Consider the following 23,832-nt stretch of genomic DNA (forward strand, 5'->3'; position numbering starts at 1 on the left):
GCCTCAGCCACCCAGGGATGGAGCTGACAGCAGGCACCACGGAGGAGAGGGAGGAGCGCACACACCTGAGGCAACAAGAGCAGAGCAGAGCAGAACAGGACAAGACCGTACGTTCCTCCTCTCAACCACAGCAGTCTGAATCCTCCCCTGACTGCTCTCTGGCTCTGCCTCTTTCTCTCCCCACTTGTCCTTTAGTAGTGAACTGGGCTTCTTGTGTGAGACAGGGGAATACTGTAGATTCCTTGCATTCTGCTTGCTGCTGGGTACTGCATGAGCTACACTCCGTCTCACTGCAATGAAACGAGGGAAGGAATGAAAGAGGGGGAGCAGCGTGATTCAGCTGAGATGTTTTTTTTTTTTTAAACAATCCAGCGATTTGGTCCCTGATGGTCAGCTTAGAAATATCCTCAATAAAAGCTCTATTCTGCCTGCCAAAGGAGTTCTTTCAGTTTTGGCCCCACCTCCCCCACAGGGATTCACTACCTTGCATAATTAGCTCCTTCCAGCCAATAGCTGAAAAGAGGCCGGTAACTGGATAACCACTGGGCGGATCTATGATAATCAAAGGGCTGCTTTAAAGAAACTGACAAGATTTTCCCCTTTCAGTGAAACTCCTACTATGTACAGTTACCACGGCATACAAGTCAGGAGACATGCATGTGCACTGTTGTGAAAATGCAAGTGTGTGTGGAGAGAGTAAGAACTGAAATGAAGGAAAGAGGGAAAAGGAAATACTTGCTTTTAAGATATTTACTCAGAGTAGATGCACATGTGGATGAAAACAACAACATGGAAAGCACAACATATTTGTGGTTTCTAATCAGCAAGGGGAAGACCACATATTATCTCCAGATTTTAGGGTCGTGAAGGATTACAGAGGGATTGCCAGCGAAACTCTCAAGGAATGATGATCCCCACAGACCTTGGAGTCTGCAGCGATCTTTGAAAGAAAACACTGAAGACAGCGCTGGCAACAGAGAGCGAAGGTCATTCTCTCACCCACAACACTAAATCCACAAAGGCTTTTAATGGTGCGAACCAAACGCTAGAACTCACATGCCATGAAAGGGCAGTGCTGTCTTTCACAAAGTTCACAGAAAACTTTTTTTTTTCCACAACAAAGTTATGCAGCCAGCAGAATAAACATCACTGATTATCACATAACTATTCTCTGATACAACTCAGTTTTATTAAAAACAATCACAGCTTTTGCCAACACTAATATTGATCGAGTGAAATACACAATACATAATGAAATAAACCAGCTACACTATAGAATCTTTATCACAGCCTGAAACAATGAGAAATCACTTTGAAATCTGCTCATTGTAAATATTTGGACTTTATATTCTCATTAGGATACACAAACAGTGATTATGACATATAAAATAGGTAATTGATCGGTATGAAAAATGAGTATACGAACAATTATAAGAGAAGAATGAAGCACCAACCAAGGAAACCTTTCATCACATTGTTTCCTTAAAAATGACACAGCATAAACAGACTTAGAAACGCCAACTGCAGCGAGCCAGAGGAAATCCTTAAAACAATTTGGCACATCCAGTCCACTTATAAACAAAACACTCATTGTTTGTTGTTGTTGAGTTTTCCTGCAGATTAATGTAATCCGGTGTGCACATGTGCATGGGTGGGAGCAAACGCCTTGGGAGTGTGTTTGTATGTGTGTGTGTATGCGTGTCCAAATGTGGATGTAGCTTGTAACATAGTGTTTTTGGGAGGCTGCCAGAGGAGCAGTGAATGTGGAAGCCAGAGGTGCTACATACTTCACTGCAGGGTCTCTGTCTACACACCAGGTTGTAGCATCTGATTGAAATAGGCCTGTCGTCTTCTTGTCTCCTGATCGAGCTGCTCTTTGAGAGTCAGCACCTATGAAAAGCAAAGAAACAGAAAAGTGAGAAGACCGGTAGACAAACACACAGACATAACAACCTAATTTACAAAAGGAGGAAGATGGCCTTGCCAACAAATTATCCACAGCTAGAATTAAAATACCTGTTCCTCCAGGCATTTGACCCTCTGGCGATGGGCCTTCTCCCTTGTCTCCAAGACCTGCTCCGCTTGGAGCTGACTGTCTCTCAGACGATCTGTCTCCAAATCCAGCTCCTGGTGATGGCGGGCTGTCACCTCCAGGAGGCGCTGTGCATGACAGTGCTCCAACTGGGAGATTTGGGCCTAAACCCAATTCACATAGGTTTATATATAATTGAAAATAGGTTACAAAAGAGTCTCCTCTTGTTGCTATAATCAGAACTTGAGCAGAGGGCGGGCAAGAAGGTTCTCTGCCCCTGGGGTTACTGAGGTCACGACCCTGGGCTCACAGGGGTTCTCACCTGGCCAACTAGAAAACATGTTTCCCTTTACCTTTTACTTGAACCCCCCCTATATATACATATATAAGGACAGCTATGAGGACATTTTAAGTGTATATTAATGTAGTGTATGTTTCAACAATTACTGTATAACTTCTCCCATGAAGACATATATTATTACAACTATGTTTTGCTATATTGTCATTCATTATCTCCACTTATGGGTGCCCACAGGAGGAGTTGTAGTTGTTGACAAATAAATTAACATTAATAAACACTTATATCTGCTTACAACTACATTACAGTGTGTTATAAACCTTTTATTAAAAGTGTATGTACTGCTGATAAAGTACAAGAGTGCAGTGACAGCAGGCAAGCGTGCAAGTGCACTCGCTGAGGCTGAAAGTATGTTCAGCAAAGTTAGAGAGGCCTTATTCATTTAAGAAATCGAATACATTCAATTTAAAAGCTTGGATATTTTGAGACATTAGAGAAAATTTTCTATCAGGCTTTATTCATTTGAGAAACTTTTCCCATTTATACTAAATAAAAAATTACTTTTTGGGAGATTTTGGATTTGTCCCATGATGTCACCAGTCAATCGCTGGCTGTCTGGTGTGACTGTGTAGCAACCAGCAGTTTCCTGTCTATCTCTGCTAAATATCTTTATATCTGATGGGCTGTTTGTCTGTTAGTCTGCAATATTTGGCACATTTCTTCGGTACTTCTCAAAAATAATTTATTTCGGCAGTGACAGTAAACACATCTTTTATCTGTAGAGATCATTCCAAATCCTCACCCCCACTATGTGATCCCCTCTTCTCTCACCTGTAGAGTCTGCACCTCATCCTGCTTTCCAGCTAGCTCCTGCTCCAGGCTGCGGACAGTCTGCCCCAACTGTTCCTTCTCTCTGGCCGCCGCCGCTGCCACCTCCTCCTCCCTCCTCAGCCTCTCCATCTCCACCTGACAACAGCACGAGGGTGACATAATGTGAACGACTTTACCATGATTGTTCTCCACTCATGTGCCTTCCTGTAATGTGTGTAGCAGAAGCCAAGCACAGAGAGTTTTGGTTCTCACAGTTCTCCCACCTACATGTTTCCATCACTTTCTGGATTACTTCATACAGTGTGTGACAAAGATGAATGTGTAGAACAAATAATATTGAACAAATGACAAACTGCAGTGCAATAAAACAGCAAATTATCCAATCATTATCCTCCTCTTGCATAGATTAATGTAACTGCTCATTTATGTGTCTTAATGCTTCGGCAACTGTATGTCCTCAGTTGGTCCAGAATGTGGCAGCAAGCCTTCTGACCACTAAACGCATATTACTTCAGTCCTGGCCTCTGTACTGACAGGGGCTTCCAGCAGTTGTAGAATCAACTTTAAGATGCTTTTAATTACATTTAAAGTCCTTTGTGGTTTGGCTCCCTCATATATTTTGATCTTTTACCTCATATTCAGCACCAAGACTTTTTAGGTCCCCTGACCAAAAGCTGTTTAATGTTGTGGTCCAGCTTCAGAACAAAAGGGATCAAACCTTTGCTGTTTTAGCTATAACATTGTGAAACTGCCTCTCATTGTCAGCATTAGGGTAGTATCAGTATCAGATACTGTACTGCTACAGTAGTTATATTTTTATAACTTCTTACTCTGTCATATATAGTTTTTACATTTCCTTTAAAGGAGCATCCCACCAATTTTACATTTCAAAGTAAATGTACTAGTAATGTGGAATACTATTCAGCCTGTGACATTACATGAGAATTTAAAATATTTTGTGTGCACCAGTTAGGGAGTTTCAAATGAAAGTTACTACCATGTTGAATTATGGGAAGTGTGGGATTCATTGTTTTTGGAACGTGACCCATAAAAGGGATGAGTCAGATTATCTCTGCCTTGGCTTTTTAAAATCTGTCTCTGCTAAATCCCTCAATTTTATAGAAATGCAATACTAAATTGCTGCAACAATCTCTCATTGATCATTTTTATAGTATTTATTATACTTGAGGCAATTCATTTTTCAATACATGCTGTCCTAATCAGAAACACCTCTGACTTCAAAGAGGAGATAAAGGATGCAAAGAGAGGATTTTGACCTAATTCTAAAGGATAGGGTCAAAATATAGTGCAGCAGCTCACCTTTTCCAGTGTCTTTCTGAGTGCAGATTTGTCTTTATTGAGGCGCGCCAGCACCCTCTCCAGCTCTGCTCTCTCACTCTGTAGCTTTTGCAAAGAACCTTGGAGATCTGCAACCTTGTGTTGGAGTTCCTCTCTCTCTCTCTGCAGCTGCTGGGAGCTCCCATGGGCCTGCAGTTCAGCCTCATGTTGTTGCTTCAGACTCTGGGACAAAGTGTAGTACAGTACATCAAAATGGAGCCTCAACTTTTACACCTTTATATCTTCACCTCGGTGTGACTCACCTCCTTCAGTGTTTTGTTATGTTTCTCCAGCTCAGAATTTTTAAGCTCTGAGTCCTCTTGGGCTCTTTGAAGGTACTGGGTCCGCTCTGTTAGTGTGTGATTCAGCCTCTTAGTCTCTGAAAGGGCATCTCGTGTTTTATCCAGACGTTCCTATGGGCACATGCATGGTGACATATTGTTTAAAGGCACAGGCAAGAGTTGGGAACTTTTTCTTACTTTTTACTGCAATGACCCGCCAGCTTTATAGAAAAATAAGAGATTTATACCAAGAATGTCATGTTTTTGTTTGTTCAGTATCTTTAAAGTGCGGTCCCAAACTAAGACCGGAAAGCTCTCCTGAGAAGCTCTCAGAGAATTAATGAGCTTGCCTGAGCATTTTATTGCTCAGTCTTTGAGGTCCGTCAGGAAAACCACAGCAGCAAATGTAAATAAAAAATGCTCAGTCTGGAGCTGAGAAGGTTACATAGCTGCACTGTAAATCAAAGCACAGTAATGGCTATTCATCTCATTTTGAAGTTTCAATTCAACAACCTTACACTGAGAGAGGAGAAAGTCTTACAAATTAAAAATACACAGTGCAAATGACTTGTTTTATGCAACACAAATGAAGGAATGTTTGTCTTCAAATTCCCTTTTGCCTACAGTTTGTTCCTCTACCTTCCTCCTCCAGTATTCATCTTGTTGACATATCTTGTGGTAGAGTGTGACTAGGTGATAGACTGTACCTGCAACAGCTTTCGGTCCTGCTCACTGGCAGTAAGAGCCCTCTGCAGCTGTGTTATTTGTTCCTGCAGGGCTCCTGTGCTGGCCCTGTTGTCACTAAGGGTGTTTGACAATTTGTGGTTCTGCTCCCTCAGCTGGCTCTCAAGCTGCTCTGCTCGAGCCAGCGATGTGGCCAGCCTCTCCTCGCTGACCCTCAGAGCTACACACCGATCCTCACTCTCACCCAGCTTCCTCCTCAGCTCTGTCAGTCTCTCCTGCAGTGCCCCAGCGCCTGCATCCAGCTCTGTTGCCCTGAGCTGGGCCCGCTGTAGCTCACCCTCAAGGGTGCGCTGGGCAAGCACCAGACGGCTAACTCTGTTCTCAGCGGCCTCCAGAGACTCCTTCAGCTTCCGTTGTTCTGCATTTGCACGAGATTCTGAGCCCTGCAAGAGCTCCAGTTTGTCCTGTGAGAGAATTGGCACAGTAGTTTATTAGTTGTCACTGAAGATGCTGTATGGGTTTCTGTGAATACCTATTTTTTTGCCTTTTACACACCTGCAGTGCCTTGGACTCAGCCTCAGCAGCTTGCAGAGTATTCCTGAGTTGAGCCACCTCCTCCTCAAAGCTTATCTTCTCTCGCTCTGTACGTCGTGCTACTTCCTCCTGCAGGGAAAGGGATGTGCGTGCCTCGTGCAATCGTTCTGCCATCTTTCGATTTCCTGGAAGAACATGTTATATAAGCTGTATGTAGAAACAGATTTAATACCTGATATTTACACTATGCTCATAGGATCCAAAGGTTTTCTTACCCTCTTCTGATTGCTTCAAAGACTTCTGCAGTTGTAGCACCTGAGTGACTGACTTATCCTGGTTGCCTTGGAGTTCTGTCAACTGTTGACTTAGACTGACTATCTGAGCTTTGGCTTCATCCTAAAAAAAGAAAAAAGAATGTTGAGTTTAAAAAGTGTAAAAAATGAACATAAACACTGAATATTTAATAAGGGTATTCAATTTAAGATTGTTGACCTTTTTTATCTGGTGATCTGAAAAACAGATCAACTTTAGGTCAACAGTCTCATTCAGTCACACTCAGAGTTTGAGGTTTGTGTCTTATTAAGATGAAGTTCAAATATACCCTGTCTCTTTGTGTGTCCCTGAGTTCCTGCTGGAGATCCCGGAGGGCTGTTTGCACTGAGTTCACATCCATCTCTTCATCTTCACCACAAGACATGGAAAACACAGGTCTGTCTGTCACATTGTCTCCCCCTAACCAGAGACCACGTTCATTAATGCATCTCCATATCGCCGAAAGAAAAATGGCATGATGATATCCTGTAATGAAAGTGAATGACCATACCTTTCACTTGTATTTGGTTTCTCCAGGGAGACGCAGACCGTCTATGGGACCCAGGTGTGTGTGAAAGGCCTGTACGGCTGATGCCAACAGTACGGCGCAGAGCTGAATACAACCCTGCCAGCTTGAGCTCCAGGTCCCGGCGTTTGGCATCGCTCAGGCCCAGCTGCTGTTCCAGGCCTTGGGCCTTGCTCTCAGCAAGGCCAACCTGCTCAGTCAGTTCACTGATCTGGACCATGGCGTCCTCTAGTGCTCCCTCCAGCTGGGCAGTGGTTTCTCTGTGCCTCTGGTCACTCTGCTGCTGATAAACCTCTCTTTCTTGCAGCAGCTCTTGCTTCTGATGCTCCACTGTCTCCAGTTCCACCACACGACGCTGCAGACCTGCAACCTGCACAGAAACAAAGAATCCATGTATTTATTATATTCTGTAGATTTTGTAGATTTTCTGTACATCTATACAGGTCACAACCCATGTGCTTATAGTACTTTTAAGATGACTTATAATCTTTTACAATTTGAAGACGCAAATTGTCAACTCCTTGAATTTTCTGTCAGCTGTTACATTTAGCCACATACTGTTGTATTTTTTTATATGTACTAATGGAAATGTAACAAGGCTATGAAAGCCCAGTTCAGTTTTCTACGGATACACAGTGTGGTGTCCTTGTTTTACATGATAATCTGCCAATTAAATTCCCTTGCTTGGATTAATTGGTGGTGAGCTTTCATTGAGTGAGCTGTATATCGGTAAATAGATGGTGGATGGAACATGGTTCTAACTACAGTGATGAAAAACAATGAGTGTTATCTAGTGACAGTTAACTGTGTAAAAAATAGGGACATGGTTTCTGTAGAGGGTTGATGTCCACTGATGGTGTTCCAGAATCTTTTCTCTAAACTTAATTATAAGAGGTTAAGAGATACAAGAATTATGGCTGAGACGTGGAATTTAAAAACAACATACTTTGGAATTTTGATCCCTCTTTATGTCTTTATAGCAGAGCTTTTCAACTTCAGGGCTGGGGCACTTTCTGGGTGGTCAAGGTCACAAGATATTTCAAAGACTGGTGTATTGATATTTGTTGGATTTATTTTAAAAGAAAGATACATTAGCCAGACTTTATATATCATAATAATGTATTATCCATTTTAAGGTGCCTCCATGCTCTTGGAAACAGAATTCAAAAGTATGTCATACATTCACTTGACAACTCAAGAGCATTGACTGTTGTGGTCATGAGAATTTTGGACCCTAAAAAGGAGGTTATGGGACAGAAGAGGTTGAAAATTGATTTTTCCTTACACTTTACCACACAATTTATCCAAAGACATACTCTACTTTTTTAATTTCTTAAAGTTCTGCGAATGAAATAAAGAATGTTTGGTTAAATTCATAAAAGATTTAAAAATAAACCTCATCCCTGTTACAGTGCAATATACTGTATAGTGTGCCATGATTCATGTTCTCTGTCTCTGCATGAGTATGGCAGGTATTCTTCAAGTATGTATGCAAAGCTGGAATGTTTGCTCTAGCATGTTGTTAACAGACTAATTCCCGGAGGCTTTCTACCTCATTCAGCGCTGCTTCTCTGCCAGCCTCGCACTCCAGCAATCTCTGCTTCAGACTGAAAGCCTCGCGAAGTGCCTCCTCCTCCTTCTGTTCCTCCTGACATACCCGCGCCTGCAGCTCTCGCAGCTCCTGTTCCTGTCGGCTGTTCTCGCCTTTGAGGACCTTTACCTGCTCATGTTAACAGATCACATAATGCTTGAATGTAATCCTTTATTTAAAATAAATCAGATGGAAACCAGTGACCTCAATAATCTTTCACCTGTCTGCGCAGCTCCTGCAACTCTCTGCGTGCCTGCAGGCGAGACTTCTCCAGTTCTCTCATACTGCTCCGCAGAGTGGTTGCCTCTTGGTGCATGGAGCTCCTACATTCCTCTAAGACGGACACTTTCTGCTCCTTCTCCTCCACAGCTCTTCTCAAGCTAATCAAGATATGTTTGGAGTTAACATGACCGAATGCATCAAAAATATCCATCACTGCAAGACAAACAGAACTACTGTATTTACAGGGAACCTGCATGATAGCCGTACCTGCTATTGTCACTCTCTGCTCTCTTGATGAAAGATCTTAGCTCCCGGTTTGAGGCTTGGATGGCCTCTTTCTCTCTGGTCTCATCACCTAAGAGCCTCCTCAGGTCCAAGGCTTCTTTTCGTTGTTTGTCCCGCTCCTGTGCACACTCTTGGAGCTCCCTGTGAGCCTCAATCAGATCCCTTCGACCTTTAATAAGTCCATCCTCTGTCTCTTGCAGCTGCTGACGAAGGCCCTCTAACTGTCCAGATTATGGAGAGTGAAAGGCATGATATACAAATGAGGGTATATTAATTAGGAGGCCTTATGGATAAACGAAGTAAACTACTTATTTAGGAGGTTAAGAGATACAAGTGTGCTTCTTGTTGTGCATAGTTTTCTTAATGGGTTGTCCACCCAATCCAGAATTTATTTGGTGATGTAATTTCAAGTGAATATAAACATAGTTTATTAAAGAGTTTATGAGGACTTACAAAAGAAAATTAAGTCTTAAACTGCTTTAAAAATCTGTCTGTTTTCAATATAAAACCACCACAACAAACAACATAGAAAAAAGTTTTTTATATATTCAAAGTTCATCAAAAATGTCAATTAAACTGATCTAACACATATGTAATATCACTGGAATCAAAAAGGAAAAATCCCTGAAAATAGGAGAGTGATTTCGGGTAAGATAACATATATGAGCTTTACTGTTTGAAAGCCTCAACATTTACTCTTTTAAGTGCTCTGTGCACAATTTCAAGATACCGTATGACCTATATTCTGTTTTATGACAACATCTTGTGTGTAGCGAGAGAAGTAGGGAGGACAGAGCTTATCTGGGCATGGATAAGAGCCAGATGGGCCTGTAGCCAGGTGCTGTCTCTCCCCATCTCCTTGCTGCAGCTCGCGGTGTAAAGAATCCACAGAGAGCAACATGATAAACAGCTCCCCCCCCCCGGAGGTGGTGGTGGAGGAGGGGAAGGAGGATGAGGAGCAGGATGAGAAGGAGGAGAAGTAAAGGAGTGTTATGTTCAGAGGCCACACAAGATGGTTCTTTCTCATAAACTCTAATGTGAGAAAAAACAAGCCAGTGCTGATCTGGCCAATTATACTTTATTTTATCTGATTTTTTTGGTGGGGGTGCACGGGGTACAGAGCGGAGGAGAGGGGCAGAGAATATGAGGGCAGCAGTGTTGTGTTATGTGGATGAGAGAGGGGGACCCGGAGTCCCAGCGGAGCCAGCCTCTCGCTGCTGCAAGGGAGAAAATAAACACTCCCCCCACTGGCTTATTTACATAAGGGGTTAACTCAAACTTTGATTTCATATTATGGTACCAGGGACCGTGACCTCCCCCCCCTCTAACTCTCCCTCTCTCCCCTTGCTTTACTCCTCTTTCATGCTCTCCAGCTCTCTGTCGCACATTCTCACTCCTGCTTTGTCACTGTCCGACATGAGAATCCCCGGATGGGATTAGTGAAAATAATCAAACAAGGAAACGAGCAGGGGTGGCGGCCAAATATGACAGCGTCGCTGAAGCATGACTTGATATACAGTCGGGAGGGCTGTCCAAACCACAAAACTCTTCTGCTCTGGCTCCACACAACCTCATTCACTATACTTTGACAAGACTAAGGAGACAGAGCGAAGACAGGATGATCCCCATCTTTGCTTTTTTTATTGAAATCGAAAAGTCCCACACAGATAAACAATCCGCTTTTCCAGGGAAAGCAGGCATTTAAATCAAGGCATGGTGAGGCCCTTACAACTCTGCAGTAACATCTTAATGAGGTGACTGTGAGTTTGTTGTTTCACTAAGACGCCCAGCGACCCCATGCCTGGAATCCTGACCTCAAGCAACCCCATGAGATGAGATTTACTGCTCTCATTTGGCTCAGAGAGGTATGTCACAGGGCCAAAATTATGGTCTCTAATTGCACTTTTATGTTTATATTAAGGTCAATGGAACTAAATTTTCCTCCAGAGGGCTTGACAGGAAAAAGACACAGAAAGAGAGAGCTGAGCAGGAGTCCTAAGAGTGGACACCACCTCTCCTTGTAGGATTTGGCCCTGCACACTCTGCACCTGATGGCACCCTGATGCTAGTAAAGTCTCCGTGGCATCAGCCAATGTCAACAGAGGCCTATGGTAAATGGCTCTCCCTCACACTGGTACTAATTGGTACAAACTCCCCCTCCCAGTGGAAGCATATCCCAGGCCTCCCATCCCATGCCAAGCCAAACAAGCCTGAAATTTCCTATCCATTTCTATGATCCTACAACGCACCTTTGCCATCTATCTGGTTACATACAACCTATATATTCTATGATTTTTTTATAGTTCTCTGATCAAATCATCATCCAAACATCCTACGTTTATTCTTAACGTTGACAGTAGTCCTGTACTGTATGAGTCATCATTGCAATAAATATTATAAACTGGCGCCACTGAACAGACAAGCACAATGTTTATATTAAAAAGAAAGGCAGAACAAAACTGATGTGAGTTGAAGTTTGTGAAAGTTCTCACCTCTTGTTGTGCATGTTCTCTCTGCTGGTTCAACTCTCTGACCTGCTCAGTCAGACTCCTCTCAGCATTCTCACGAGAGTTCAAAGACTCTTCAAACTGAGTTCGCAAGTCTTGCAACTCAGACTGGAGAACAGCCATCGTGTTCTGGAAAACAGAGGCACACAATTCAGTCAGCTGGGTGATACATACAGAACAAGAAAAGTGACCAGAGCCAATATGACCTTACCTTGTCCTTCTCCTGTTTGCTAAGTGCCTCCCTCCGTGTGTGCTCCAGTTCCATGCCAGCTGTGGCCAGGTCCTGCTGCAGGCCTGCTAGCTTCTCTGTGAGGGCAGCTTTCTCTGCCTCTTTCTGGGACAAAGCCTGGTCACAACAGACTGCGAGGTCAGGGTCATTTATAATATAACTTGCCAAAAGAAGTTACTTTGGCTCACATACTTAGATAAACTTCCACTGAGAGACTAGGTATGGACCTAGTGTCTTGCACTAGACAGTTGTGATGACAGAACTTGGGATGTTGTAATTATGACCCTTACCCTTGGGCTGCCCTTTTTACCCATTTTATGGTTCATAAACAATCTAAAAAACCAAAACAAACCTATGAAGACCACAACACACACCTGCTGCTTCTCACTCTCAGCCTGCAGGAGGCTTTGGTTGCAGTCCTGCTGCAGCCTGGCCAGCTCCTCCTGCACCTGCTGCAGCTCCTTCTGGCTGTGCACGCGCAGCTCCTCGCACTGTCTACGCAGCTGCTCCTCAGCCTGCTCCCGCTGAACCGTCAGCTCCGCACACTGCTGCTCCTGTCAACCACAAAAACACACACACACACACACACACACACACACACACACACACACACTCCTTCTAAGATAATATACAGTATAACCACAACATCTGATGTGACATTGTCAGAGCCAGGCCTATCCATGTAAGTCGTATTGTACTTTTTGCCTGCGTTCAGCCTCTAGCTGCTCTCTGTGAACTTGTTCTCTCTTGTTCAGGGTCAGCAGGACATTCCTCTCCACCTGGGCCAGCTTCTCCTCCAAGTTTCTCTGCTCTTGTGCATTCTGTGCGAATTGGCGCTCAGCATCCACACGCATCCTAGCAGCATCACCTGTACAGACAAATGCACCCACACCCCTATAAACATCTCACAATTATTACATGGAGACACTCATCATACAGAGAGGATGATCCAGGATCAGCAAGATTCTTTTTGGACTTTTATTTATAGGCGATACTCATCCGTATCTTTATGTGGAACATGCTAGCTTAACACCACTTATCTGATCCATGTGTGTTTGTGTGGAGTGGTGGGACCCAGGTCAGCTGAGAAAGCAGCTCCAGTGATCCCACAACCCAGCTGTTGCAGAGCTCACAGCTGAAATATGGATCTCTAGTGGGCTGTTGGAAAGGCTTCATGGCCAGGGGGCTTGGCACGGAGGAGAGCGGGGTCTCTGAGGGAGGGGGCTACTCACGCGTCAAGGCCTCGTTAGCCAGGAGTAAGCTGCGCCTCTCGCCCTCAATCCGGGTGCACTCGGCCTCCAGAGACAAGCCAAGCTCCTGGCTCTCAAACAGAGCTGTCTCCAGGGACTGCTTCTCTGCTCTGGAACACAGCGGTAAAGTGGTTTGAGCTCTGAAAAAAAAGACCTTTGAACTACTAGGTGTAGAAGGTCATAAAATCCAATGATCCATCATGAGCATAGTTTCCAAATAAAACCATGTTACTTAAAGACTCTTGTTACACAAGACTCGCTGAGCTTCAGAGAGTAAAATTTGCTTAGAAAGTCAAAACAACCTCAAATACACATTGGCAGTTGGCCTTACACAAACACACACTGTTACAGCCATAGAGTCGTTTATGATGCTTTTGAGGACACTGCATTGACTAACATTCCCTAGAGTCCTTCCCTAACCATAACTGATATACGCCTAACCCCAACCCTGACCTTAACCTTAACCAGTGACGTCAGAAAGCATTTTACTGTTTGTGCTGAATGCAACTGCAGTGGAAACAAATTGGGGACAATCTGAAATTGGTCCCAAACATTTCAGAGGTCAGAACACATAAACATGCACGCACACACATACTCGAAAACACTCAGACCTAAGTGCAACCAGCTCCTGCGTGAGACCACAGGACTTTCGCTCAGCGGAGTTGAGCTTGACATCCAGAGCAGCCTTGTCCTTGGCCAGCTCCTCCCTGTCATGGGTAGCTCTCTTTAGGGCTGTGGTCTGTGTCTCAAGCTCCTTCCTGCACGCACACAGCTCCTCTGACACAGTCTGCATATGCCTGTTGACCTGGAGACCGACACACACAAATACAAAATGCCGTCAAGCAATTCATTTAAACTTTTTTGCTTCAAACAGGCATAATAAACAAAGGAACACAGCATATGATTGTATGTATTTAAGCTATAGCATACATGCTGCATAACTGTATTGTTAATGCATCATCAGAAAACAGTGTGGAACAAAACTTTTAATGAGCAAGAGTGTGAATAGCAGGAGGAACCCTTATAGTAACAGTTACATTATATTTGGTAATGTGTATGTGTTGGAATGAGAATGAATTACTCAACCTCTACATTTTATGCAGCCACATTTGGTGTACTAATATTGAACTCTGCATACCCTTCATTTTGCTGTAAAGAAGCATAAATTTAACAAAACCTAAAGCAATTTATGACATCTTATAGGAACTGAAGGGCCATAACAAATGCACTGCCTGAAGCAAAACAAAAATGATTAGTGGGGTTATGATTTTTTTTCCAATTACCATTTAAATCACTATGACACACCACAGGATCTACAGTATATCTGGCAACAAAAATAATGACCTGGGCAAATGTGCAGTTCGTGTGGAACCTCCAGATTATTGTCTGAAGGTACTGAGGAAAGGATTCTCCTGGGATTCATCTTTCTATAAATTCTATAAATGGAACTTGCACCTGAATGGAAACATGATCGATTTGGACACAATGTAAGTCATTATATGTTACCAACCTCAACAAATTGAATTTGAACATATCTAAAGAGGTCAGAGTAAATCATTATCTGAGGCATCGATACTACAATATATACACTAAATATAAAGTGAAAGCCAGCAGGTAATTAGCTTAGCTTAGCATAAAGACTAGAAGCAGGGGGAAACAGCTAGCCTGGTTCTTTACAAATGTAAAAAAATGAGATTATAAGTACCATTAAAGCTCAGTAATTAACACGTTATATATCTTTATTTATTCCCCAACAAAACAGAACTGTACAAATGACTGGTTGCAGTTTTACAAGGGTTTATGTGCTAGAATCTGTACTTGGCCAGGCCAGACTTTCTGAAGTTTCTGCTGGCTTCCTGGCAACCTCAAGGTGATGACAAGACTCCACAGGGTAGCCAGGAAAGAGTTCCGGCACCTAACCCCCCCCATACCACGACTTCTCGGTTTTAGATTACATGTTATGTTCAGATTAAACAAATGAGATACGACATGTTAATAAGTGAGCTTTAGGGGGGCTGGTAGGCGGTAAGCTAGTCTAGCTGTTCCCCCCCACCCGTTTCCAGTCTGCATGCCAAGCAAAGATAATCCACTGCTAGCTGTATCTTGATATTTGGTGTACAGACATGAGAGCGGTATCATCTTACTCTCAGCAAGAAAGTGAATTAGCATATTTCCCAAAAATGTCAAACTATTCCTTTATGGGTTATTTTACTGGTTTGATTCAAACAATGAGAGAGCTCTACTCTGAAATGGAAAAAATATTTTCTGTACACTACAAGATCTTATTTCCCAGATACACTGTGTCTTTAAGGTCAGTTACTTACACACTGTCACACAATGGTTGAGTTTATAATGGGCCCCTACAACCTCTAATATTTCACTGAAACAAATTGTTTGAAAAGCAACAATCACTGTAATTTAATTTTCAACTAAACAAAAATGAACTCACACTAACTAAATATTAGCACATGATGTCTTTCAGCCTCTCCTTAGATAAATATTAAAGTGGATGAATTACACCAATGTTATGGATGTGAGTAGCGCCCAATAAGGGGATGAAACGTGAGCTTAGTGCAATGGAGGCCACTTCAGGGCTTGTTTTATACACGGCTGATTTATTTTTACAGATAAGTTATCTAAAAATGTTTGGATGGAATTTGTCAATTTGTTTAGTTTTGTAAAATTCTAGCTGAGATCAACATGGATATCCCAGTTTCACATTCAGAACAGATAATAAAACAGAAGAGGATTCTTTTCATTCCTTATGAGACAAAACAGGGAGATCTGGATTTGCTGAGGGGAAAATGGGAATACTTTAGGTGTTAATTTATTGGGTCTTTCACTAAACCCCCTCTGGATATCACATGTCTATCTATTTATCTTTCCTAGTTCACATTTGTTCATGAAGATCCCCTGCTTGTTATGTCCCAAGTTACTCATAAAACACCGCGTGGGGCTCAAACTGCTCCCCATATCCTATTTGAAAGAAAAAAGCATGGCAGATGTGTCCAGTATTTCCAATACATTTTAACGTGACAACAAGCTCCATGAACCCGCTGAAAGCTATTGTTAACATCAACGTCATGCTCCCAGGTGGTGGGAGCTGGGATGATGGAGGCTGAAATGTGTGAATGGCTGGGGGTTCCTGACCTGAGAGTGCTGCTCCAGGGCTTGAGCGTTCTCCCTCTGCAGCAAGCTCAGCTCTGCTTCTAGCTTCTGGCACAGATCCTGCAAGTGGCTGTGGTAGCTCTCCAGGGCTTGTTTCTCAGCGAGCAGATTCATCTTTTCCTGTTGCACCCGGGTTGTCTCCTCCCTGGCTGCCGCCCGCTCCGCTTCGGCTTCCCGTCTGCGTTCACCAAGCTCTGCCTTCTCACCTTCTGTCTGGAACGGAAACAAACATATTTCACTTCTGTTCTGTTCAACTCTGACTTTCATCAGCGTTAAAGGGCAACTGCATGGCTACTAACCTGCAGCAGAATACGATTGAGCTCCACCTTGTCTTTGGCTAAGCCTTCGCTCAGGGCAGCCATTTTGGCCAGAGAATCTTTTAGGGCAGCTTCCTGATTCTGCAGTTTGGTGAGGACTAACTCCTGTGCAGCACTGTTGGACTCCATCTGTGGAGTGCATCATAAATATCAGAAGGATTTAAACTAGTAGGACCCTCAAAGAGAATACAGTATCAGGAGCACAACCTGGCACACAACACAGCAGTCTACCTTGCTGAGAGCTAGAGCGAGGCTGGCCTTATCATCCTCTAACAGCTCTTTTTGAAGGGTGGTGTGACTCAGAGCCTCCTTCACTGTCACAAGCTCCCTGCGCAAGTCGGAGTGCTTCCCTTCAAGCTCCTCCAGACTCCTCTCACTGAAACACAAAATATATCACATACATGACTCTCTCACACTGTTTCATTATTTATAAAAACAAAACCCCTTAACAGTAATCCATCTCCCCTTTGAAAGATGGAGAAATGCTGGTGTTAAAGGCCAGAACGCTGAGGGAGTTACTTTTTCACTGGATCGCATGTCCTGCTCCAATTCTAAGCTAATCAAATTTTTTTTGCAAAAGAAATCTTCAAAAAAAGTATCCCTCTTGCATGAGTGCAGTAATGCAATGTAAATCATTTACATTTTCATCCAAATGTCATCTGGGTGTGTTGCCGGCTGGAGAATGACATGTGTTACTGATCTGAACTCTAAACAAAAGGAGCTTGAAAACAATCATGGGTGACGGGATGTGCGTTGTGTAACGGTCATTCTGCGTGCTAATGCTGTACCCTCTTTGGGCCTCCGTGCGCTGGCGTGCCAGCTGCGTCTCCAGATCCTCCCTCTGCTGCCTCAGGAGGTCCCGCTGTCTCTGGAGCTCCAGTGACGAGCCCCGCAGAACCTCCAGCTCGGCACGCTGGGAGTCCACCTCCTGCTGCAGCCCTGACAGCAGCTTCTCCAGGCTGCCCTTCTCACTGTGAGACGTGGAAGTGGAGAGAGGCAGAGAGAGAGAGAAAGAGAGAGAGAGTATGTTAAGGTCGAATGTTGCACAATGATCTTCACCATCATCATTGTTTTAAAACTTGATTTTTCCAAAAATAATATAAACAAGACACTTAACATGACAAACACTTGCTGCATTAAGATCGTTTTCCAAAAGGTTTCAATACATGATGATAGTGAAGATTATCCACTTAATTAAACATAAATCCATCTCCCAAATAAAACCTTTGTCTAGAAAATATGAAACAGAACACACAAATAAGATCATAAATACAGCATGAAAGAAGCAAAAAAAAAGCATTAAAACAACTACCAGTACTATTTTATCTGCAGTCTTGAAGCCCTGACACAATTTCGGAAAAGGATAGTAACTGTGTAAATCGGGGTGTACCTGGAGATGAGCTCCTGTGAGCAGCGATATCTGTTGCTGTCTCGGTGGCTTTCCTCCAGAGCTTTTTTAGCCTCCTGATTTTCCTTCCTTAATTCCTGGATCTTCTGCTCCAGCTCTCTCCTCTCAGTTTCTCCCCCTTGCAGGTGATTACGTAGCGTGTCCACTTGCTCCAGGGCAGCATCCAGACACCCACGCAAGTCCTGCAGGTTGTACGTGGAAGCATTTGCGGTGCATTTGTAGGTTAAGCTACTTGTGTAAAATATAATGACAAATTTTTAAACATATTATCTCTCTAAAACGGTTCCCAACCTTTTTTATTTGTGATCTCTTTAAAAAAGGAAGCTATACTTGACCCCTCATTATAGGTTATGACCTTAGTTTGGACATGAGCAGTTCAAATGGTAAATGGACTGCACTTAAATAGCGCCTTTCTACCTTAATGGAGTGCTTTACAATTTTTACCTTTCATTCATCTATTCACACACCGACGGCGGTGGAGCTGCCATGCAAGGCACTGGCCTGACCATCTGGGTTCAGTGTCTTGCTCAAGGACACATGGACAGGAAGAGGGGGGGATCAAACCTCCAACCCTGCAGTTAGTGGACGACCCGCTCTACCCCCTGAGCCACAGCCGCCCAGTTCAAGCAAAAATTTTTTTCTTTCTCATGTAGTCTCATTTGTAGGACTTTTAGAAGCCTACTGAGGTGTAAAAATACAACATTTTGCAAGGGAAAAAGCAAAAATGAGAGAAAAAGTCTGAAAAAAATTGGGATAACCTAGAAATGTGCAAAATTTTGTGATGGCTCAGATTTCTCGTGGGTCCCATTTGAGGGGTTTAGGCGGGGAACCACTGCTCTAAAACATGTACAAAGAGAAAAGAGCAGCAAAGACACTTCAGTTGGACCTGTGTTTGTTTCTGGTGCTTGGAGAGAACATCCTGCACGGCCATCAGCACAGTGTTCCTCAGAGGAGACCGGCCATGGAGAGGTGATGAGAACACACTTTCAGAGCCACTGCTATCACCCTCACCGCCAACCAGCTGGACATTAATAGTGGAAAGTGGAAAAAGATTTAAAAAGTTTAATATCTGCTAACAAACTGTACTTTGTAGTTACAGTGAGTGTTTGGTTTTGTTCTGACCTGGTGAACATGGCTCAACATTTTTTGGAGGGCTTGGATCTCTGCATGGAGGACCTCCATCTCTGCTTTATCCTCTGTTCTCCTCGTCTCCTGAGCAGGAAACCATTATGGTCAGATAAGCAGCACACATAGAGCACGTTTGACATTCCCCAGACTCTTGCCCCTCTAGACAAGGAAGTTGTGGAGTTTATCAAGCTCAAGGTCCAGACTACAGCCAATTTAGCCCCCTTAACCACCCGTCTATCTGCCAAATCCCACTCCTGATTCCCTGGGTCTCACCATCCTGTCCAGACTGATCTGCATGGTGTTAAGGCTGGCGTCCTTCTCACTGTTCTGGCTCCGGAGGTGCTTCACTGTGTCAGTCAGCTCCAGGATTCTAGATATACAAACATGCGTGTAAATGGAAAGAGAATGAAATCGCGGACACAGACACACAAAGTTCCGTGAGACACTGAAGATACAAGACTGGCATGTACTCCTCCTCTACTCCACCATCAACGCTATCATATTCTCTGCAAACAATACTTGAGATTAGCATTGACTTTTGATAAGATCAAAAGCCAGCTAAGATCCTGAATACAAAAGGCACTGACATTCAGTACAAGAGCAGCAGTTCACTAAAAATATCCTCGTGCAAGATTTTTCTGATCAAAGCCTATTTACAGTTCTGGGGTTCCATCAAGGGGATTGTATTTGGCTTTCCTTTCAATGATAGGGAGAATGTGCATTTTGCAATTGAACAAACGATTGCACGTAACATGACCTCGAGCCCAGAATTCCTACTTTGTTTTATGATGCTTTTTTCTTTCCTACAGCCCTGGTCAGCTGGACCAAACCAAAACTGCTGAAAAACACGGATGTAACATAAAAGTATAACATATTGTGAAATGTCAGAGATTTTGCCGTACTGTTATGTATAATGGTATCTATCCCCTTGTGCATCTGATTGTAATTGTGGACAATGGTGTTAATCTAAGAACAGCTTTATGGTAATATTTGACAAAAAACAGCAAAAAGCTTCTAGATTGGTTTTCCAGAAAAATGCATGTCATGATATGTATTGATATTGTGATACAAAAATGCAGTGTATGGCAATATCTTATCATGTTCCTTTGGCTGCCATGATCCTTATGTTAAATAGACCCAGATCAATAGATACGTTTGGACATGACTTTACCTCGAGTTAAGTTCGACTTTCTCTGCATCCCAGCGACCCTGAAGCTGCATGGCCTCTTTGAGCTTCTCCCTCAGCTGCCTCTCCAGTGCTGACATCTCCACACCACTAGAGGTGCTCTCCTGTGTTAGTCTGGCCTCCATGTTCATACAAGCAACATGCAGCTGCTGGCTGGCAGCGACACACTCCCCACGCATATCAGACAGAGTCCTGTTGAAAAGAATCATGTGCATCAAGGTTTAGAGAGTGTGTCGTAACATGTGAGAGACCTGAAAGGATAAGAAAAGATGACATACTGTTTTCACTCATATAGTTGTGAGCCATTAGTGTAATTAAACAACAGTCTGTTTTTGTATTTGAAAAGGATAGATGTCTGTAGTGATTAAGCTCTGGGATCAGGGCTCACTTTGAAGTGTCTTCAGTTTAAGTTACAGTACAGCCTCTGACATGATCACAGCCGTCTATGAGCTGAGCAATCACTATTAAAGCAAATTACTCTTCAGTACTGCTCACAGTGGTTGAACATGATAGAAGCCAAGTCTTACAGGGCTCAAGCTATGTGCTGATGGATGATTTCAACAGTGAGCACAGACACCTTAAGCTATCTGTCCCCCCAGTGAGGAAACAATGAGTAGTGAGACTGGCGACCCTGTTGACCTACTCCACTTTGATCCTTGGCTGAGAGAGATGGATTGTGGTTGCAGCCGTGAGTGTGAGACACAAGAGAGGTGGGGGTTCTTGTGGAATCCTCAGTCACCGGAGGGATTCTGGCAGTGCGCCACGCTCACCTGTCAGTGAAAGTCCTTAGCTGGCTGAAAGTGCTCCGCAGGGAGGCGGCCTGGCGCCACAGGGCTCTGACACGAGCCTGTTCACGACTCAACCGGGAGGAGCACGTCTGCAGAGAGAAGCACACAATAAAGGACTAGAAACTGGAGGGTGGGTGGTAAGGGTTGCTTACAGCAAGTGATGGCACCTCTCATTTTATTGTGATCCCAAACAGATGCAACACTGGAACTCCTGGACACACACTGGCACACATACAAGTAATTGGATTTCCCTGAATCAACAGATGTAGCCCATTTACAGCACGAACGCCAGATTGTTTGCACAAAATTTTCCTCCCCCTCAGCAGTTGGAATGTTTTCACAGGAAACAACAACTCAAAAATCATAGCAATGAAATGAACAGGGAATGAGAGTGAATAGACGAAACTGGCTATGAATGGAATTCCTACCCCATGTGAACTCAACAGGAGTTTAATTGCACAATCTCTGTGCAGAGAGGGATAAACTTGAGCTTTCCCTGTTGCTTTTCTGACTCAAGCACTTCATTTTTGTGGTTTTGCTCACCTCTTGCTCTCTTCGCAGACGGGTATCACACAACTCAATGTCTTCGCGGGCCTTCCACAAGCTCTCCGTTAGCCCCTGGTTGACCGTGCCTGCCTGCTCCAGTTGTTCCCGTAGCATAGAATTGACTTGGCTGAGGCTGACACACCTGGAAATAACAAGCCTTACGACACTGAGAGTACTTTGAAAGAACTTTTATACTTCTCTGACAAACAAGCGTCATTACAACTTCCAATGACCCCCCAACAGCTCTCAAACTCCATCATTCATACAGCCAGTATATCAGTCTTGGATTTGTAGCTTTTAGATCCACCCTTGCCTACCGCACTTACAGGGTGAACATGTGTGACAGTTTTATAACGTCTGTGTCAAAGTAGATTTAATTTCAACCAGATCTACTTGTAGAGTCATTTACAAAAATTTTTACATCATTCTCACACTCAACACACACCCTGTTACAGTAAAGCATGCCACATTGCTATGTATGCTTATCTGTCTGAGAGGGGGCCACATCCATGTTTGCATGTATGGGATGATATCTAGTTTAAAGGGAACTGAGACGCAGGGAATGAAGGATTCAGTAATCCTGATAACAAGCAAAAACATATAAGTAATGGTTGTAGGCTTAATCTTTACTTTGCAAAGTGCTTAAGATGGATAAAGCTTGGTAACTCTGCAGTAAATGACATTTTAGGCAGTAAAAATTATCAGGTTCTGGCAAAGTTTCTGCCATGGGCATTTCAAATAAAGTTCCATGACTGTATAAATCATAGGGTATTAAAATCTGGCCTCAGCTGCAGAGCTTGGCCCACACTTAATGTGAAGCATCATTAAAATGCTTTAGAGAAGAGAGCCAACATAGTCCCACTAATTTTCTCTGACAAATTGGATGCTGAGATTATCTGCCAAAGGCAGGTTCTGCCTTCTCCCTGCAGCAGGGGCAGTGAGCAGGGAAACAGCAGGAAGGCTCAAGAAACTGCTGGGGATATCTCTGGTCCACACATTTCTCAGAAATATCTCAGCTTGATTTCTGCTTCTCAACAAGAAACAGGAAGAAAAACGGGAGCAAATTTCTAATAGGTTTACCCATAAATTTACTGCTGCATCCAAATAGAGACTCCCTGCTGTTGTAGGTTTTCTGATTTCTTGATTCCAAATTTTGTGAGCTCTTTCTAAAACTCTCCCAATATGTATAGTTTAGGAATACAGAATATGAGCAAGTTTCTTTGGTTGGGTAACCTGGCTACCTGCACCTCAAGGTGCCCTTCACTCACCGCCTCTGCTCCTCCTCCAGCTGAGTAGACTTGTTCTGGACAGCCATGTTGAGATCTTGCTCTGCCCGCTGCTGACGCTGGGCTGACTCCAGGTGGGCCTGCAGCTGAACACACACACACACACATCACCATTACTGGCATCCTGATAACACTTCAGTGTATGGTAGCAGTAGTAAGTTTGCAGTTACCTAATATTTATAAAGAAACATAATTACAGTGGAAATCTGCTAATACAAATTCTCTGTAGGCGCCACTCAGCCAAGAATAATATTTGGATGAATAAAATACATTTAAATACAAGCCAAAATCTTATTCACAACATTAAAAGTCCATGTTTTACTTTTCAGATATGCACGATTTCTTTACTTGTTAAATGATCTTCATTGCTTGCATAAACAACTAGATTCAAACAAATCAGCATAAAGAAAGGGATTATATTGCAACAAAATTCTTCTGGTTCAAAGTTCTCATGTCTAAATGAATTATAACAAGTTAAACAAAAAACATTTTGCTTCCATGGGACAAACAAGAGTTTTAAGTCCCCCTCTACGAAACTTATTGTTTCTTCACTTGGATGTTTATGCTTCAATGCTTCACTGTGCAGAATGATGTTTGTGCAGAGTTTGACACCACTCAAAGGCTGTTTTCACATTCAGCTGCTGAAAGTGGAAAGTTTCTCTGCTCACCTTAAAATCTGAGTTTTAGGAGTAGCAGGATTTGTAACATTTCAACTAGTTTGCAGCTGGTCATGGTCCAGTATGTAACTTACACAAGTGTGATGTGAAACTTGAAGCCTCCAGTGCACAAACAATGAGACTGGACTTTACAGTGAAGAAGGAGACATCTTGCATCCAGCAGTTAAAGGTTCTGGACTTTTTTTTATCAGAGAGAAGGAGTAGAGGTACTTTTTTGTGGAAAATCCATATCAACGTGATGCAACAATTTTGACATACCAACAATCTCATCTTCTCAGACTCTGAGGTCTTCTCCAGCACCTGCTCTTCTAGTTCTCCACACCTCTTCTTGTACTGAAGAACCTGTTATAAAACAAGCATAAAGTGCACAGTTGAGCCAAAAGAGCCATTAAAGAGTTGTGAATTGTG

The 23,832-nt window shown here is 43.2% G+C and overlaps 1 protein-coding gene across 4 annotated transcripts in view; it reads right to left on the reverse strand.

The window, feature by feature from the left end:
- Positions 1–3: 3 nt before the first annotated feature.
- Positions 4–23,832, reverse strand: part of crocc2 (ciliary rootlet coiled-coil, rootletin family member 2) — a 34,471-nt gene continuing 10,642 nt past the window's right edge. Inside the window, exons 5-37 of one of the 4 annotated variants that reach the window (XM_044362406.1) lie at positions 23,683–23,766; positions 22,730–22,833; positions 21,459–21,603; positions 20,898–21,004; positions 20,113–20,319; positions 19,215–19,311; positions 18,936–19,025; positions 18,700–18,834; positions 17,796–17,995; positions 17,194–17,376; positions 16,637–16,781; positions 16,388–16,534; positions 16,071–16,301; positions 13,532–13,725; positions 12,903–13,030; positions 12,369–12,538; positions 12,045–12,224; positions 11,653–11,787; positions 11,427–11,570; positions 8,917–9,155; positions 8,648–8,807; positions 8,389–8,556; positions 6,822–7,206; positions 6,600–6,679; positions 6,274–6,394; positions 6,020–6,183; positions 5,488–5,928; positions 4,763–4,912; positions 4,482–4,682; positions 3,162–3,296; positions 2,017–2,196; positions 1,815–1,890; positions 4–290 (exon numbers count right to left, since the gene is read on the reverse strand). In XM_044362406.1, coding sequence (XP_044218341.1) covers positions 4–290; positions 1,815–1,890; positions 2,017–2,196; positions 3,162–3,296; positions 4,482–4,682; positions 4,763–4,912; positions 5,488–5,928; positions 6,020–6,183; positions 6,274–6,394; positions 6,600–6,679; positions 6,822–7,206; positions 8,389–8,556; positions 8,648–8,807; positions 8,917–9,155; positions 11,427–11,570; positions 11,653–11,787; positions 12,045–12,224; positions 12,369–12,538; positions 12,903–13,030; positions 13,532–13,725; positions 16,071–16,301; positions 16,388–16,534; positions 16,637–16,781; positions 17,194–17,376; positions 17,796–17,995; positions 18,700–18,834; positions 18,936–19,025; positions 19,215–19,311; positions 20,113–20,319; positions 20,898–21,004; positions 21,459–21,603; positions 22,730–22,833; positions 23,683–23,766 — 5,613 coding nt within the window. Of the gene's footprint in view, positions 291–1,167; positions 1,891–2,016; positions 2,197–3,161; positions 3,297–4,481; positions 4,683–4,762; positions 4,913–5,487; positions 5,929–6,019; positions 6,184–6,273; positions 6,395–6,599; positions 6,731–6,821; positions 7,207–8,388; positions 8,557–8,647; positions 8,808–8,916; positions 9,156–11,426; positions 11,571–11,652; positions 11,788–12,044; positions 12,225–12,368; positions 12,539–12,902; positions 13,031–13,531; positions 13,726–16,070; positions 16,302–16,387; positions 16,535–16,636; positions 16,782–17,193; positions 17,377–17,795; positions 17,996–18,699; positions 18,835–18,935; positions 19,026–19,214; positions 19,312–20,112; positions 20,320–20,897; positions 21,005–21,458; positions 21,604–22,729; positions 22,834–23,682; positions 23,767–23,832 lie in introns of those variants that run through there. The other 3 variants (XM_044362405.1, XM_044362408.1, XM_044362407.1) reach the window with 3 other exon arrangements.

This window comes from Thunnus albacares, chromosome 9 (genome assembly GCF_914725855.1).
Source record: "Thunnus albacares chromosome 9, fThuAlb1.1, whole genome shotgun sequence".
Classification (NCBI taxonomy): Eukaryota; Metazoa; Chordata; class Actinopteri; order Scombriformes; family Scombridae; genus Thunnus; species Thunnus albacares.